An 18,224-nucleotide genomic window follows, 5' to 3' on the forward strand; every position below is an offset into this window, starting at 1 on the left:
TGTGGGTATACTGAACAGGTAGCTCAGTCTGTAAACGGAAATAATAATATGATAGTCATGGGAAGATTCGATCACGATGGAAGTGAAAGAACTAGAAGAAAATGTTACAGAACATGGGCTCGGTAATAAAAATGAGATAGGAGAAGGACCAGTTGTGTTCTTCAATAAATTCTGATAGTTAACAGCGAATAATCTCTTTAAGAATCACAGGAGGAGAAGGTAGATTTGGAAATCACCCGATGACACAGGAAACGTCCAACTGGATTGCATCATAGTCAGACAAATAATCCTAAGTCAGAGATTCGATTGTAACGCATATACAGGTGCAGATATAGACGTATATCACAATTTAGTGATGATGAAGAGCAGACTGAAGTGTAAGAGTCCTTCCAAAGAATCAGTGAGGAGGGAAGTGCGATACGGAAGTACTGAGGTATGATGAGACGCATTTTAAATTTACTAAGGAGGTGGACACTTTGATCAGGAAAACCACGGCAGGCAGTTTAATTGAAGAGGACATCTCTGAAAAGGGCAATCACAGATGTTAGACAAGGAAGGTAACTGCAAAGAAACCTTGGGTAACAGAAAAATACTTTAGTTGATCGATGAAAGAAGGAAATATAAAGAGGTTGAGGGAAAGATGGGTACACACCAATATAAATCCCTTGACAACGAAATCAGTAAAGGCAGGCAGCCAAGATGAAATGACTGCGGGAAAGATGTGGAGATACAGAAAATAAAGTGATTGACTGATACAGATAAAGAAAATAAAATGATAAACTGATTCAACATATAAATAAGCCAAAATAATTTTCTGTGAAAGTAAAAGTAAGGTTGGTATCATTGAGAGTCCAATGAGAATTCCTCCATTAGAGCGGATAGGTCGAAATAGTTGTTCTTGATGATATTATCTTCAGTCTGAAGACTGGTTTGATGCAGCTCTCCATGCTGCTCTCTCCTGTGCAAGCCTCTTCGTCTCTGAATAACTTTTTAAACTTACATCATTCTGAATCTGCTTACTGTATTCATCTGTTGGCCTCCCTCTTCAGTTTTTACCCCCACACTTCCTCCAATACCAAATTTGTAATCCGTTGATGTCTCAGAATGTGTCTTACTAACCAATCCCTTCAAGTCAGGTAGTGCAATAAATTTCTTTTCTCGCCAGTTTCATTCAGTACCTCCTCATTAGTTATGTGGACCACCCATTTGATCTTCAGCAGTCTTCTGTAACTGTGGGAATAGTACAGTGACAGAAATCGCGAGTTCACCGCACCTTTTCGTTATTCCGAACTGTATAGCTTTACGTCTGTTATATAGCATAACACTCTACAAGACGAACTGCTACTAACGCGTTGTCTTCAGACGTGAAGCAGAAAAACTATCGGAGTACTCTCAGATACTTTTACATCATGTGGGAGACTATTTTGCTGCTTAGTAATTTTTCTCTTGTTTGTTTTATTGAGTAAATTAAGGACAAAGCCCAAATTAGTACCCACTGAGCTAACAGAAATGCATTAAAACTCTTCATGATAAAGTGACGAAAGAAGTCTTCTTTAATAAAACAAATTGTCCGCAATCGTTACGAATACGCAACATATTTTGTCCGCAGTCATACTCAAGTAGCGGTGCTGGACTACCACAGAAACGTGGAAATGTAGCATTTGCGCAGATACACAATGACATTCAGTTAACAAATCACTCAGTGGCACAGTTAAGTCAATGGAGTTGAATGAATCAGGCTTTAACCATGTGTGCAATTCACTTTCAGACCTATGGGTACAGATATAAGGTAACGACATAATTAACGAGAGAGTAGTTTTTTTTTAAGATTTCTTCCCTGATTGTCGAACTGTCTGCTAGAGTTTCTTTACAGAAGACGAAAAAAATGAGAGATTAGATCCGAGAAATAACGCATTGTTTCCTCTTTATTATGAAGGTAGTGGACGACTGTAGTAGACATGACTCTCTTGCCATCCCAATGTGCAAAACGTGGATAACTCGCTACTTAAAAGGCAAAACCAGCTAAAGTTTCTGTTGTGAACAGTTTGGTGGACTCAAAAAGATAAATTTGCTATATCTATCTCATCATTTAAGAAAGCATGATTCAGAATATTTAATGGAGATCAGTGAAAATGTCGAGTAAATTCAGCAGGACAATTGTGAACCACATCAGGAAATAACTCAATGGTCATATAGCTACCTATGCTGCCAAACCTGCATTGGCCAGGCGACAAGTAGAATACTACTTTCGGTCAGCCTATGAGTTTCTTTTGCTGGATAGGACTGAGTGGCCGAGGGGGGTGGGGGGGACGCAGGGGCGCTGGCTACCGCTTCTTTCGATGGAAGCTGAAATTCCTAAAGTACAGTCTAGTGGGTTTAATCTGCATTTCTGTATGTATGATTTAGTTATAAGTGCCACTGCAAATAATACGAGATGCATTAGCTCCAGCTCGAGCATCACAAGTATGATTTAGGTGCTGCCCTTCTTTGAACTGACTATTCCGTCAGTTCTGTCTGGTAAGGATTCCTCACCGCGCAGCAGTATTCTAAAATAGGACAGACAAGCGTAGTGTAGGCAGTCTCCTTAGTAGATGTGTTACATTTTCTAAGTGTACTGCCAATAAAACGCAGTCTTTGGTTAGCCTTCCCTACAACCTTTTCTATGTATTCTTTGCAATTTAACTTGTTCGTAACAGTATTTCCTAGGTATTTAGTTGAATATGCGGCCACTAGGTTTGACTGATTTATCGTATAACCGAAGTTTAACGAACTCCTATTAGCGCTCATGTGTACGACCTCGCACTTTTCGTTATTTAGGGTCAACTGCCAATTTTCGCACCATTGAGATGTCTTTTCTAAATCGGTTTTCAATTTGCTTTGATCTTCTAGTGATAAAACATGGAATGAGAATATTTCTTAGTTTGAAAATCTTCCACTGAAATTAGAAAAAAGTGCAGAAAATTTTGCAAATTTCTTAAAGCCTGGTAATGAAATAAAATATTTCGACTCAATATTTACAGAAGATCTGTTGCTTCACATTTGCAATCAGAAGAACTTATATGCAAGGCAGGAAAGGTGTGTCGTGAAATCAGGGAAGAAAACAACTAAAGTAACTTCCAACTTGCAGGACATTACTGTTACTGAGCTAAAAGCTGTTTTGGGAATGCTTATTTTGAAGGGTGTTCATCATCTTCCACAACTTGGAAATTATTGGAGCAGTGATCATATTCTTGGAGTAACGGCTGTGTCATTAGTCATGATAAAACATCGATAAAAATTGGTGAGAACCTGGACAGCAATGAACACAGCACATGTGAAAAAAGGAGAACCAGGGTATGACAAGTTACACAAAATTCGACCTGCAAGACAGTGCAATATCAAATAGGCTTTGTAAAGTGTACAAACCATCCTCTGTTTTAGCAGTTGGCGAATGTATGGTGACCTTCAAAGGACGGTCAACATTCAAACAATATACGCCAATGAAACCAGTGAGGCATGGAAATAAAGTGTGGTGGCTGGCTGATGCTAGTACTGGGTTAATCATAAATTTAGACATCTACTCTGGAAAGATAGATACAAATGATACGTCTGAATGTACTTTGAGGGAAGAAATTGCGCTTACTCTAACAAAAAGTAATGGCTGACAGCAAAAGTCTGATGTCATTTGACAATTATTTTACAACAGTATGAATAACGGAAGAGTTACAGTCTCATGGACTTTATGCCACTGGAACTTTTCTTTAAAATAGGAAAGATTTGCCTGATATGCTGCAAAAAAAAAAAAAAAAAAAAAAAAAAAAAAAAAAAAAAAAAAACTCTAGACTTTGCAGGGGAGAATTCGAATTTGCTGTCAGGTCTCGTGTTGCAGCAGTGAAGCGACAGGATAGTAAACCTGTTTGTATACTATCAGATTATCACAATCCCAAACACACTACAACTGGTTTGAGAAGAAACAAAGACGGAAGCAGAAGTGGAGTATTCTGCCCATGGACTGTGGCAGAGTACAATAAAATAATGGGATGAGTGGGTAGATTTGATCAGCTGTGTGAATGGTATGCTGTAGGTCGTCGTTCATGGAAGTGGTGGCACGGACTGTTTCTCTTTCTTGTAGATATGGCAGTTGTCAATTCCTACATAATGTGGAAGCTACAGAAGACAGAAGCAGACCAGCTAACATTTAGATTACACTTGACAGAGCAGCTCATCTCTGGCTTCTCAAGTCGTAAGCGAAGAGAAGCCCCGTTCATTTTCAGACACCAAAAATAGGCGTGTCTGGAATACCAGATGAAGTTCGTCTGGATAAAGTTAAACTCATTTGCCTACAAAAGGTAAAACAAACAGAATATGCCGCAAATGTAGCACCAAGAACAAAGAAAACAGAACAAAATTAATGTGTAGCAACTGTCATGTACCTTTGTGTGTAGCACCATGCTTCTCGAAGTTCCATAGTGAACTCAAAGGACAATATGAAGTAATACAAATATTAATGTATTGTTTAATATGTTTTTTGCACTAAAAGTAAAGGATATACAGTTTTTTTAAATTACCATGTCAAGTTACTCCAGAGTTCGGTGCGAACAATAGTTCGCACTAATTTTCTTATACCTGTAGTCACACTTTCACATTCAAGATGTAAACTATGATTTGGTGTATGGTTTCTTAGCACAATAAAGTCTTCATAAAAAGTCTACAACTTCTGGAAATAATTTGGTCACTAAATGGATAAAGTATAATATCTACATGGAGCCGTTTGTAAGCACATTTAGAGATACTTTCATTCAACGCCATACAAGTAAACAAATGGATTGTCATGAAATCAACTCCAGTTACATCCAGTTCTATTCATTATATGATATGCATTGCTGCTTGTAATGAAGAATGAACATTGAAGATAATATTGTTAGGCAAATTATTTCGAAAATGTTGGCTGTTGAGATAATATAATTATTTCCGCTGACAGTGCACATGTAGGATGATTTCTGAAAATGTGCAACATCACGAAAACATTTTATGTACAGACTTAAGTGTAGTAACCATATAATTTTGGCTTATTTGTAGTTGGTGTTTATACTCAGAAGGACCGTATTGATATCTGTGAATGCTGATTTAGATCTAGAAGAAATACTTTGTGGAGGTGCTTATTGATGTCTTGGAATATTTATTTTAGATCTACAATAATTATTTTATGGAATTTCACAGTTCCATGACAGATAAAGTTCTGGCTAGTCGTGTAGTGAACTGCTGGGTAGAGTTTACAGAAGAGCATGGAGATGATTCACAATTTGGAGGAGACTCTGATGCAATTAGTGTGGCTACTACTTCTACAGTCTCAAAGATGACTCACTGACTGTCACAGACTGACTGACTGACAATGGTTTGGGTAACACAGTTTCAAGTGTACCAGTTGGTCAATCTTCAAGTACAGATACAGCAGTTAGAGAAGAATGTTCGCATGTGCTTGAAGGACGATTTCATAAATGTCGTGAAACTGTCTCTGGTACTGTAGTGGCTGCAAATGTGAATTTACATGTGTGGTTTATAAGTGATTGTGAACTCTAGGCCTTTGGGAACCGTCTTCCTTCTGAGGACATTTACTAATAGAAGTACACATTCCTAATGAACTGAAAATTTTAAGCGTTTTGAACACGTGTTTTGTGCTCCTTCTTCGTTGGTATGAATATTTACCACACCACACACCAACTCATGGTAGGTTTCGAAATAAATAATAATTTGAGTAATATTATTGATTCCTACACTCCTGGAAATTGAAATAAGAACACCGTGAATTCATTGTCCCAGGAAGGGGAAACTTTATTGACACATTCCTGGGGTCAGATACATCACATGATCACACTGACAGAACCACAGGCACATAGACACAGGCAACAGAGCATGCACAATGTCGGCACTAGTACAGTGTATATCCACCTTTCGCAGCAATGCAGGCTGCTATTCTCCCATGGAGACGATCGTAGAGATGCTGGATGTAGTCCTGTGGAACGGCTTGCCATGCCATTTCCACCTGGCGCCTCAGTTGGACCAGCGTTCGTCCTGGACGTGCAGACCGCGTGAGACGACGCTTCATCCAGTCCCAAACATGCTCACTGGGGGACAGATCCGGAGATCTTGCTGGCCAGGGTAGTTGACTTACACCTTCTAGAGCACGTTGGGTGGCACGGGATACATGCGGACGTGCATTGTCCTGTTGGAACAGCAAGTTCCCTTGCCGGTCTAGGAATGGTAGAACGAAGGGTTCGATGACGGTTTGGATGTACCGTGCACTATTCAGTGTCCCCTCGACGATCACCAGTGGTGTACGGCCAGTGTAGGAGATCGCTCCCCACACCATGATGCCGGGTGTTGGCCCTGTGTGCCTCGGTCGTATGCAGTCCTGATTGTGGCGCTCACCTGCACGGCGCCAAACACGCATACGACCATCATTGGCACCAAGGCAGAAGCGACTCTCATCGCTGAAGACGACACGTCTCCATTCGTCCCTCCATTCACGCCTGTCGCGACACCACTGGAGGTGGGCTGCACGATGTTGGGGCGTGAGCGGAAGACGGCCTAACGGTGTGCGGGACCGTAGCCCAGCTTCATGGAGACGGTTGCGAATGGTCCTCGCCGATACCCCAGGAGCAACAGTGTCCCTAATTTGCTGGGAAGTGGCGGTGCGGTCCCCTACGGCACTGCGTAGGATCCTACGGTCTTGGCGTGCATCCGTGCGTCGCTGCGGTCCGGTCCCAGGTCGACGGGCACGTGCACCTTCCGCCGACCACTGGCGACAACATCGATGTACTGTGGAGACCTCACGCCCCACGTGTTGAGCAATTCGGCGGTACGTCCACCCGGCCTCCCGCATGCCCACTATACGCCCTCGCTCAAAGTCCGTCAACTGCACATACGGTTCACGTCCACGCTGTCGCGGTACGCTACCAGTGTTAAAGACTGCGATGAAGCTCCGTATGCCACGGCAAACTGGCTGACACTGACGGCGGCGGTGCACAAATGCTGCGCAGCTAGCGCCATTCGGCGGCCAACACCGCGGTTCCTGGTGTGTCCGCTGTGCCGTGCGTGTGATCATTGCTTGTACAGCCCTCTCGCAGTGTCCGGAGCAAGTATGGTGGGTCTGACACACCGGTGTCAATGTGTTCTTTTTTCCATTTCCAGGAGTGTCTTTCCAAAGAATACACATTGACACGTTTTTACTTTATTACGCTGGATAGAACATTGTGTCACTTACAGGATTAAGTCTACCTGGAGAAACTGCATGATAAATTTATACATTTACACAAATTTCCAAGAATGGTTCTACCATATTTGCTATACAGCTACTCTCTTTTTTACCTGCGAGTGGAAGCATGAGTTCCTGTCCCTCATTAATGACATTCAATTTATTAGATTTGCAGAGAGTAAACGTTTTTTGCACCAATTTATTGTATTATAATTACAGATACTTTACGAAATTACCGTCTTGGTGAGAGTACAAACCTTGTGTAAAAATCAGTCCTTCACGAGAGGTGACGCCTACAATCCTCGGCACTGGAGTAAATTTTCCACTGCTTAGTATATCGTAAGGGTCTTGGGTAAGCACGCTGTCTGGCACCCCAGGAGGCTCGATCGATGGTATGAATGGCGCCATTGCCGGTATCTCCAGTCGCTAAATAAGACTGAATTATTGTTAGCGGCATGTGTACGACATCAGTTATTTCTCCATATAGGTTGCTCCTCCAAAGAGTTGTCGGGTACATTTTCTCTGGTGTTTCGGCAGATAAGCCACGCTCAATGTCAACCGAAAGTGTCGGTTTATTTCCCGTTACAAACAAATTGATTTTTAGTGGAATTTTACGTGCCCCTTGGATAGAGCAGTATCAAACTATTCAGTTTAGTAATATGTATTACCCGGGACAGTACACCAGCAGCTACCGAGCAGCACCACTGCAAGGCGGAAGCAGTTATCGCGGGCCGTGACGGTGTTGTCCCGCCTGGAGTTCTTGTTATTATTAGAGTTTTATTGTTCTTATTAATACACTTACATAACACGAATACCCCAGTAGACTAATTTCTGGCCTGGTCTTTGTGATACACGTAAAATTCAGCTTTAAAGACCATTTCGTTTATGTCGGAGAAAGGCCTCAATCAATTCGCGTCCTATATAATTTTGGTTGTCTTGCCTTGTCAAGTTCGGCAGGGTATTTATTTCCTGCCTGAATTTTCTCGTATATTCCATGCTCATATTTTCCATGCCAGGGAGGAAAATCACACTGGGAACCCGAATTTGTGTGTCTTTGTTCCCAGCTAACTGCAACTGACAGCAGAATAAATAACGGTAACTACAGTATTTGTGCACAGTTAGCGCTCATCTACGCAAAGTCCTTGTTATGAACCAAAGTGAACTTCGTCATAAAAGCCAAAGTTCGCTTTTAAACAAAAACAAACCGACGCTTTCCGTAAATACTTGGCATCACGTGAAAGATATGATGAGCAGTATTCGCTTGGTCTGTCTCCAGCTACACATTGCAAAAGCGAAATTGCAAATAGCTGCCGAAAAATACCAGAAAAAATGCGCATGACGACTTTGAGGAGCCATACAGTGTGTATGTTTGCTTTAAATATTTATACTGTTTATTTGTGGATTGTAAGTCTTTACCTCCTTCGTAACTGCCTCAGGCGCATGTTCGACGAGTTTTCTTGCCGGTTGTTCCATCAAAAAGGCGACCAGTTCCTCCGTGGTGTTCCCGGTGAAACCCAGGGCTCTGGCTAAGCCGAATGCTTGTTCTTTACCACCACTACCCATCAGACCTTTGATTGGGATTCCACTTTGACAAATTACACGTTGGAATAAACCTGCAGGTGAATGCATTTACAAAAGAATGTGTTTAGAGAAAGGATTCTGCCATGAGCAGACACAACTATCTTCTTTTTAATTTGGCTGCAGCCATAGTCATTTTAAATTTTTTGTATGATGTAGCAACCATCTGTCAGTGAAATTTATATTTTATTGTTATACGCTACAGATTTCGACTTTAGGCTATTTTCAAGTAGAAAATCGTATCTGCTTGTCAAAAGAAATCAGATTGGAATGAAATATGTCATTGTCGAAAAAGTATATGTGGTCATATAGGCCAAACAAGGTTTTTCGACAAGGTCTTGTATTTCGTACCAATATGATATCTTTTGACATACAAAATAAGTTTTTGTACTTGAAAATGGCCTAAGGCCGAAATCTGGATCGCATAACTATAAACAAAAAATTGTTATAGTCAAATTTCGGCAGCAACGTAAAATAACTGTCTTCGTTTTCATGCCTACGTGTCTCAGTGAAGCTTCACCTTGTCTGTCGCTTGATTTCATTTTCTCTTGACTAAGAGGAGCAATTTGTATGGTAGTACATGGAGTTGCAGTATTGTGATCATTACATTCATACTATTTTAGCAACAAATATTTCTTAATAGCAGATATTTAGGTTTACATAGCTGTCCTTCGCCTGCTATACAGATGATATTTTGATGCACTTTTTCGTCTACAGTTAAAAGGATTCAGCAATAGTACAGGATATTCATAAATTACTTCATGATCGTAAGGAGGTGGCACCACATTGATGGAAAATGAATTCTGTGACGTTTTCCTTTTGAAACTGAGGAATCACATAATGTTCAAGCACAACCAGGTACCATACGCCAGTTAATATTGACTCGGAAAAAACAAAGGACCGTTTATCTTGCTACAGCTTACAGCGCAAAAAGACACTTACCTTAGGGGAGTACCGTATATGTCCAATGACGTGACGTAGTATCTGCTCACCCCATATCCCAACATAATGAATATTCACTTTACCATAGGTGGTTTCCTCACTGAACAGTTTTATTAAGAAAATCATCTTCAGCTTGGATTTTGTTAAACATTTCTACGCAAAAACCTACTAGTTTTCCTTTGTTGTTTTCTCTTAAGGCTTGCAACAATTCCAATTTGTAGGGTTTGAATGGCAGGCGTTTCCGTAATACCCTCCACGCTATAACATTAGGCTTATGCTTATTCAGTTCTAAGCTGGCACGTCTGGTTCATTTACAGGGGCTACGAATGTAAGACTACTGAATTTGATCATTTGTTGCGTCAGAGACTGCTGGGCGACCCTGACCCGGCGTACTATGTGATACACAGCCACAGTTTACCTATTAATAACAATTTTTGTTTGAGATGGTGGCTTGCGATATTTACTCCTGAATTTTCTCTGAACTGTAGTAGTGGATTTGGTTTCATGGAATAATAAATAACACTGCGCACACTCTGCACCATTATACGTCACCATGACGAACATTGTAGTAATTCATTCGCACATGCCATCTATCTGAAACATCTGGAACCAATAGTGTTAGGCGAGAATAAAAAGATATATTGCAGTCAGCGCTGTATTAAACCTTTTTTGTAAGTTATTTATCCTGTTAACAATTAAAGGTTACTTTCGTGTAACTAATTTATAAACACCCTGTACATTATTTACACAGAATCGAAACGAACGGCTAAGCTTAAAAAGGACCTATGAGATTTTGAATTATTTTGTTCTTTGTTGATATTACGTTATTTACGGCATATGTTTGTGTAATACTTTCTTCTGGCAACACTGTTTTGTTAATTACCTTTTAATGTTTCTTTGCTAGGTTATTATAATTGCTACCGAACGTGTAATCAGGGCACAACAAGATGAATAAGTTTATGTTTTGCCTCTGCGATGAATATCACACATTTCTTTAATAAATGATAACCTCCGACTGATGTCCTCTTCGGACTGGGCAGAAGAGTATGGACATTATTTAATGCTTACATTTCAGTTTGCAAGCTTTGGTTGGTGGGTATTAACCCGAAACCGGTCACCTACTGAAGAAGCATCTATTTTATTCGTAACGCTTGCTACCTTTTCACATCGCAGTTCGATAAAAGTTGCTTTTCCGTGACATGCAGCATCTGAAAGTATGCAGGTAAACATACTACCCAACGTCTGAAGGAAACTTACCTTTGGCCGCAGAAGATATGGAGAGTATATGACAGGACATGGAACCCGCGCTCTCGCCAAATATGGTGACGTTGCCCGGGTCACCGCCAAACCTGGCGATGTTGCTCTTTACCCACTTCAGAGCCATCACCATGTCTTTGAGACCTGCGTTTCCGGGGACCAACTCGTCTTCCGTGGATAGAAATCCTGCGCGAGAGAAAAGTATGTGATTGTTCCAGCCCTTCTGTAATGAAGATACTTCTCAGCATATTATGCGAATTACAAAACCGTCGAACATGAGACTCTCCATCAATTGTTTTTCTTGTCAATGACTAGCCGATTGTCTTCCATCTGACTGATGTAGTCATCCATTTGTAACGTATGCGACTATACAGACTTGGTATGTAGTAATTCCTTGGAAAATCTTGATCGCTAAAAACTTCATTTATGAAGCGTTTCGAGTAATCATCATCAGGTAAAATATGCGTCGGAAATCTCATATAAGTGAGCAATACAAGAAAAACGTACAATCTCATGTGCAGATGCCGTTAGGCATATTTGCAAGAAATGTTATTTTGAGAGGTCACGTGCTAGTGTGCAAATGACGCCTTAGAATAATGTGTTTTGCAAATATGCCTAACGGCAATTGCGCATGAGACCGTATGTGTTTCTTTTAGATTTTCGATTGCTAGTAATATTTTTTTCCTTTTTTTTTACGTGCTGGTGTTTGTTTACATTTTTGCCAAGTGATCTGCTGGTGAGCTATTCTTCTGTCTACTCCTCCAAAAATTCTCATTAGAGCAAACATTCTCTACATGCATCTTCCCGTCGTTTTCTTGTGTTTGTTTCGGGCAGCGTTTCCGCATGTATAATGTCTTTATATTATGTGTCTTGTCAGAACAGTCAAGGATTTGGGAGTTAAAAACACAGGAGACATGGTAGAATAAATCAAAATGCAGAATGGTTTCACTGTCATCAGGAACATTAACCAATATCTGCACAAACCACTAACAAAATCAATTCTTTGAAAAAATCAACACACAAAGAAAAGAGTAATTCGTATACTGTTACAGATATGGGAACATGACTTGTGCACAAGTTGGATCACAAGAAGGGCAAAAATTTCATACAGAATTCAACAACGTAAATATAAATATAAAATTACCATTAGAAAAGAAGAAAGAAATACTTTCTCGATCTAACAATAACGAAAGGAAATCCTTCATACTTATTTCAAGTTAATAAGGGAATCTACAGATGTAGATAAATTACTAAGATTCATTCTGATTATCCCCACAACCAAAAGTAAGCTGTACTGAGAAACTTGTATAAACTATAATTCTACATAACGAGAGAAGTATGGGAAGGAGCGGCAAACAATAAAACAAACAGCATTTAACAATATATATGAACACAGATATTAGACCAGCTAAATTACAAAATCCAAACTAAAAAGAGAACAAAACCTTCACAGATCCAATACGGGAAAATACGCAAAGCAGCAGACAACACATAAAGACAACACATACAAACAGATTGACTACTAAACAGGAAAGGAAACGATTTGGTACACGATAAAATACATACATAAATTAATCATACAGTGCGTCAGAAATTCTAAGGAAACAAATTCTCTGCATGCAGACGCCAACAACTAAACACTCAAGACAGAAAACTTAATTGTCTTTATCTGTATGAATTTTAAATCGAGGTACAAAAATCATATCAGATGTGGGAAGTGTAACATTAATCGTTTCACATTTACAAGAAGTTTACGACATAGCGATCTCTCAAAGACGTAGGGGAAGATATCAAAATTATGAGAATAAAGAAGTACAGTAAATGTCTAATCCTGATGGTAGAGAAATATTTACGAAAAGTTATAGTAGAAGCCCAGCAACTAATAATTGATAACTTGCACATAAATAAGATCTCAGTATAAAACCTAACTAAACAAAATTAAATACATACTACGCATACTCGCAGACACACACACATACACAAATACACACACACACACACACACACAAACACAAACACAAAAGCGCGCGCACTCGCAAACAAATATAATCCTTTACCATAGGCATCCCGTAAATACAACACTACACCAAACAAACATAATACATGGTACAAAGGTGCGTGAGCAGTTCATGTACTGTGCCGACACGAATTCTCAGTGATTTAGGGAGAATAATATTCCCACAAAAAAAAAAAAAAAAAAAAAAAAAAGAACACCGCAAATGTAAAACCACAGCAACACTTAGAGGAAGTAATGAAACATATGTGCTGAGCAACAAAATGCCGAAATGGAAATCACTTGTAGCTTATAGGTACTATGGTACAATATGCAAGTTAGAAGTGCTGTAATAAGAGTAAACTCTACGTCGTTGAGGACAAAGGTGAGAATTCAATAAATTAAGTCGGAAGGCGTCTGGTAAAATGTAAATCGCATTTACTCATTTCCTGATAAACACACATAACCCAAAAAGCAAAACAAAGTGTGTTATGACTAACACATAAACGTACCAAGCACTCCAAGACGATAGTTGAACGTCACTAACAGAACATCATGTTCCATGAGATAATCCGGCCCATACAGCTCTGTATTCCCAGAACCTAACAAAAATGCTCCTCCATGGATCCACACCATAACGGGGATGAGTTGTGCATTATCTCCTGTTGGAAGCTGAAACGTAAATGAAGGACATGGTTACTGAAAAACAAGCAGTGTTTGATAAGCAAGAAAAATATGATTACATTTTCAATTGAACATTGGTAGTTTGCATTTACGTGTTAAATAACTTCATTCTTTCAAAACTTTATGCTTATAGACAGTGGAACCTGTTCTGTGTTGCTTGAAATAGGCATTAATTTTTATTTACTAAATTAGTTTTCTGTTGGTGCACAGGATTTCGTGTCATTATTATTTTATCACTAATTACAACAGACTATAGAAAGTAATGAGAAAGTGTGGACCAATGTCATGTGACTCCCTCAAAAACGAGCTTGCTGTTGATAATTTGTATATATACAGCTTCTACCCATAATTTCATAAATCTGATTGACTGAATAACATCACAAATCCTCTCTAATTACCTTACAAGTACCTCTAATAACAGGTTCGTTTTTACAAGAAAAAGGTAAAAGATAGTGGACAACCTGAAGACTTTCTAAAACAGTTCCTCGTAGAAACCTTCATAGATTTCTGCGACAAATTATTCGCACCTTGTATGGAACTGATGTACATGATCAGAAAGAAATGGAACTAAAAATATTACTTGATAAATATCGCTTCACAGGTTTAAAACCATTCACGCAAAGTACTATGTTTGTTGTAAAGACTTAACGTAAAATAATTGGGAATTTAACATCTTGTTAGTATCGAAGTCATTAGGGGCTGGTGGGGCAACAGCGGAGTTAGTGTAATCAGCGAAAAGGGATTGCTGGTCATCTTGTTGATGAAGCCAGTCCTTTGAATGACACCACGTAATATTGGCACGAACATTGGCACGAAGCTCACTAGGCCACTGGGGGAAATGGCAGATAATGACGAAGATGGTTTGAGGGCCGCTTTTCCTGAATACCTCTCCATCACCTTAACCACAGATGGAGGACTGTTGTGGGAAGCAGAAATGCAATGTTTTGTAGCTATACCACTGATCCGATTCTTTTATATGTTTATCTGCACTGTACTGTAACATGTATTAGGGTATCTTGAGGGTCCATTACAATATGGGCCAGTTGAAAAAATGATTTCTGAAATGTGTCTGCACGAGCAGTAATTAGTATAATATTATCTTTCACTCCCTGCATGAAGGAAGGAAGATTTAGACTACAACGTTCCACTGACAACGAGGTTATTTAGAGACCCCAGTACAAGCTGAGGTGGAGGTGAGTGGGGAAGGGTATCGGCCGAGCGCCTTACAAAGAAGCAGTGGCAGCTCGTGAAAAATTTTATCAACGTGCTACAACGTGGTGGGTTGGGCCCTTTTGACTACAACGGTAGTAATCGTAAATAAATTGAGTCATTAGTTTTACGTATGTATTTAATTTTTATAATCAATACTTTAACACTCACTTTGTAGGAAGTACCAGAAACTAATTATATGTGGTGACTTCAGTATTAATTTTGGATATCATTGTGCAAGGAAAAGGATGTTGGCTGATCTAAATTCATCTGATCTGATGAAAACTGTGTTTTTTCCAACTAGGGTGCAGAGGAACAGTAGCACTGCCATAGACAATATTTTTATTCGTTCTTCATTACCAGATGGCCATTCTGTTAGCAAAAGCGTGAATGACCTTTAAGACCATGACGCACAAATTTTAACACTAAAAGGCTTCAAACCAAAGTCATATTTAATTACAAACTATGTAGGAAAGTTAATCCAACAGCAACAGAGAGTTTTTTAAAACTTTTCAAGGTACAAGAGTGGCAGGAAGTTTATAGTGCCGATAACACAGATGATAAATACAATGCTTTCCATAAAACATTTCTCATGCTCTTTGAGAGTTGCTTTCCATTAGAACATTCTAAACGGGGTACTAGCAGTAATGGGAAGCCCAGGTGGTTGACTAGTGGGATAAGGATATAATGTAGAACAAAGCGGTAATTATATCAAAATGTTAGAAGTAGTCACAATCGAGCTACAGTAGCCCATTACGAACAGTATATTAAGATGCTTAAAAATGTTATTAGGAAGGCAAAGAGTATGTGATATGCAAATAGAATAGTTAATTCACAGGATAAAATTAAAATCATATGGTCAGTTGTAAAGGAAGTGTCGGGTCAGCAGCCCAAGGTCGACGATATAAAGTCAGTTCGCAGTAAAAGTATTTCTGTTACTGATAAATCAGATATGTGTACAGTATTTAACAGTCATTTTCTGAGGATTGCTGGTGAATTAAATAAAAATTTAGTTTCTACAGGAAATCATATAACTTTCTTGGCAAATGCCTTTCCGAGATTGATGTCTGAAATACGCTACAGACAAGAGGGAGATTGAGTCAATTATTAAATCACTGAAGACTAAGGACTCTCATGGTTATGATGGAGTGTCTAGAAGAATATTAAAGTACTGTGCTGCACATGTTAGCCCTGTATTTAGCCATATTTTAGGAATGGTCAGTTTTCTGAGCCGTTAAACTACTCAGTAGTAAAGCCGCTTTATAAAAAGGGAGAAAGGGATAATGTAGATAGTTTTAGAACTATTTCTATGCCATCAGTGTTTGCAAAAGTTATTGAAAAGGCTGTGTATGTAAGGATAATTGATCATTTTATATCATACGATATGCTATCAAATGTACAGTTCGGCTTGAGAAGTCGTTTAACAACTGAAAATGCTATATTCCCTTTTCTCTGTGAGGTACTGGATAGGCTAAACAAAAAGTTTCGAACGCTTGTCGTATTTTTTTTTTATTTAACTAAGGCATTTGATTGTGTTGATCACAGAATACTGCTCCAGAAGTTGGACCATTATGGAATACAGGGAGTAGCTCACAATTGGTCCACCTCTTACTTTAGCAACAGGCAGCAAAAGGTCATTATTCACAATGTTGATAACGGCTGTGATGTGGGATCTGAGTGGGGTACTGTCAAGTGGGGGGGTGCCCCAGGGATCAGTATTGGGGCCGCTCCTGTTCCTTATTTATATAAATGATATGCCCTCTAGCATTACAGGTAACTCTAAAATATTTATGTTTGCTGATGACACTACCTTGGTAGTAAAGGATGTTGTGTGCAACGTTGGCTCTGTTTCGAATAGTTCAGTACATGACCTCAGTTGTAGAAAAAATCTAACGTTAAATCACAGTAAGACTCAGTTTTTACAGTTTCTAACACACATTTCAGCAAAACCTGACTTCTTAATTTTACAGAACGGGCATATGATTAGTGAAACTGAACAGTTCAAATTTCTAGGTGTTCTAGTAGATAGTAAGCTGTCGTGGAAAGCCCACGTTCAGGATCTTGTTCAAAGACTTAATACACCATTTTTACTATTCGAACTGTATCAAAAGTGAGTGATACTTCGACACGAAAATTAGTCTACTTTGCTTATTTTAATTCGCTTGTGTCGTATGGAATTATTTCTTGGGGTAACTATTCCTAATCTACAAGGATATTTTTGGCTCAGAAACTGACGGTAAGGGCAACAAGTGGTGTGAGTTCACGAACCTCTTGTCGACCTTCACGAGTCTGGGTATTTTGACATTGGCCTCTCAATATGTATATTCCTTATTGTCGTTTCTTGTTACCAATATTAGTTTATTTCCAAGAATAAGCAGCTTTCACTCGGTTAATACTCTGCAGAAATCAAACCTCCATTTGGATCGGACTTCCTTACCTCTTGTACAAAAGGGTGTGCAGTATACTGCTGCATCCATTTTCAATAAGCTGCCACTCGAATTCAAAAATCTTAGCAGTAATCCACGCGCATTCAAATCGAAACTGAAGAGTTTCCTCATGGGTCACTCCTATTCTGTCGAGGAGTTCCATGAAAAATTAAGCTGATTCTTATTGTACTGCTGATAGCGTTTACTTAAACTTATGGGCTGACATTTTTCAGGTTCACGAACATTTATTTTTATCTGTTATTACACTACTGGCGATTTAAATTGATACACCACGAAGATGATGTGCTACAGACGCGAAATCTAACCAACAGGAAGAAGATGCTGTGATATGCAAATGATTAGCATTTCTGAACATTCACACAAGGTAGGCGCCGGTGGCAACACTTACAACGTCCTGACAAGAGGAAAGTTTCCAACCGATTTCTCATACACAGACAGCAGTTGACCGGCGTTGCCTAGTGAAACGTTGGTGTGATGCCTCATGTAAGGAGGAGAAATGCGTACCATCACGTTTCCGACATTGATAATGGTCGGATTGTAGCCTATCGCTATTGCGGTTTATCGTATCGCGACATTGCTGCTCGCGTTGGTCGAGATCCAATGACTGTTAGCAGAATATGGAATCGGTGGTTTCAGGAGAGTAATAGGGAACGTCGTGCTGGATCCCAACGGCCTCGTATCACTAGCAGTCGGGATGACAGGCATCTTATCCGCATGGCTGTAACGGATCGTGCAGCCACGTCTCGATCCCTGAGTCAACAGATGGGGACGTTTGAAACACAACAACCATCTGCACGAACAGTTCGACGGCATTTGCAGTAGCATGGACTATCAGCTCGGAGGCAATGGCTGCGGTTACCCTTGACGCTGCATCACAGAC

The 18,224-nt window shown here is 39.6% G+C and overlaps 1 protein-coding gene across 4 annotated transcripts in view; it reads right to left on the reverse strand.

Moving 5' to 3' along the window:
* The window catches only part of LOC126234477 (juvenile hormone esterase-like), a 99,543-nt gene that overhangs the window by 47,958 nt on the left and 33,361 nt on the right, over window positions 1-18,224 (reverse strand). For 3 of the 4 annotated variants that reach the window (XM_049943168.1, XM_049943167.1, XM_049943166.1), the window contains exons 3-6: window positions 13,517-13,676; window positions 11,012-11,197; window positions 8,651-8,847; window positions 7,492-7,660 (exon numbers count right to left, since the gene is read on the reverse strand). In XM_049943168.1, the coding sequence (XP_049799125.1) occupies window positions 7,492-7,660; window positions 8,651-8,847; window positions 11,012-11,197; window positions 13,517-13,676 (712 nt within the window). The remainder of the gene's footprint in view (window positions 1-7,491; window positions 7,661-8,650; window positions 8,848-11,011; window positions 11,198-13,516; window positions 13,677-18,224) is intronic. The other variant, XM_049943169.1, reaches the window with a different exon arrangement.

The sequence above is a fragment of the Schistocerca nitens genome, chromosome 2, assembly GCF_023898315.1.
Source record: "Schistocerca nitens isolate TAMUIC-IGC-003100 chromosome 2, iqSchNite1.1, whole genome shotgun sequence".
NCBI lineage: Eukaryota > Metazoa > Arthropoda > Insecta > Orthoptera > Acrididae > Schistocerca > Schistocerca nitens.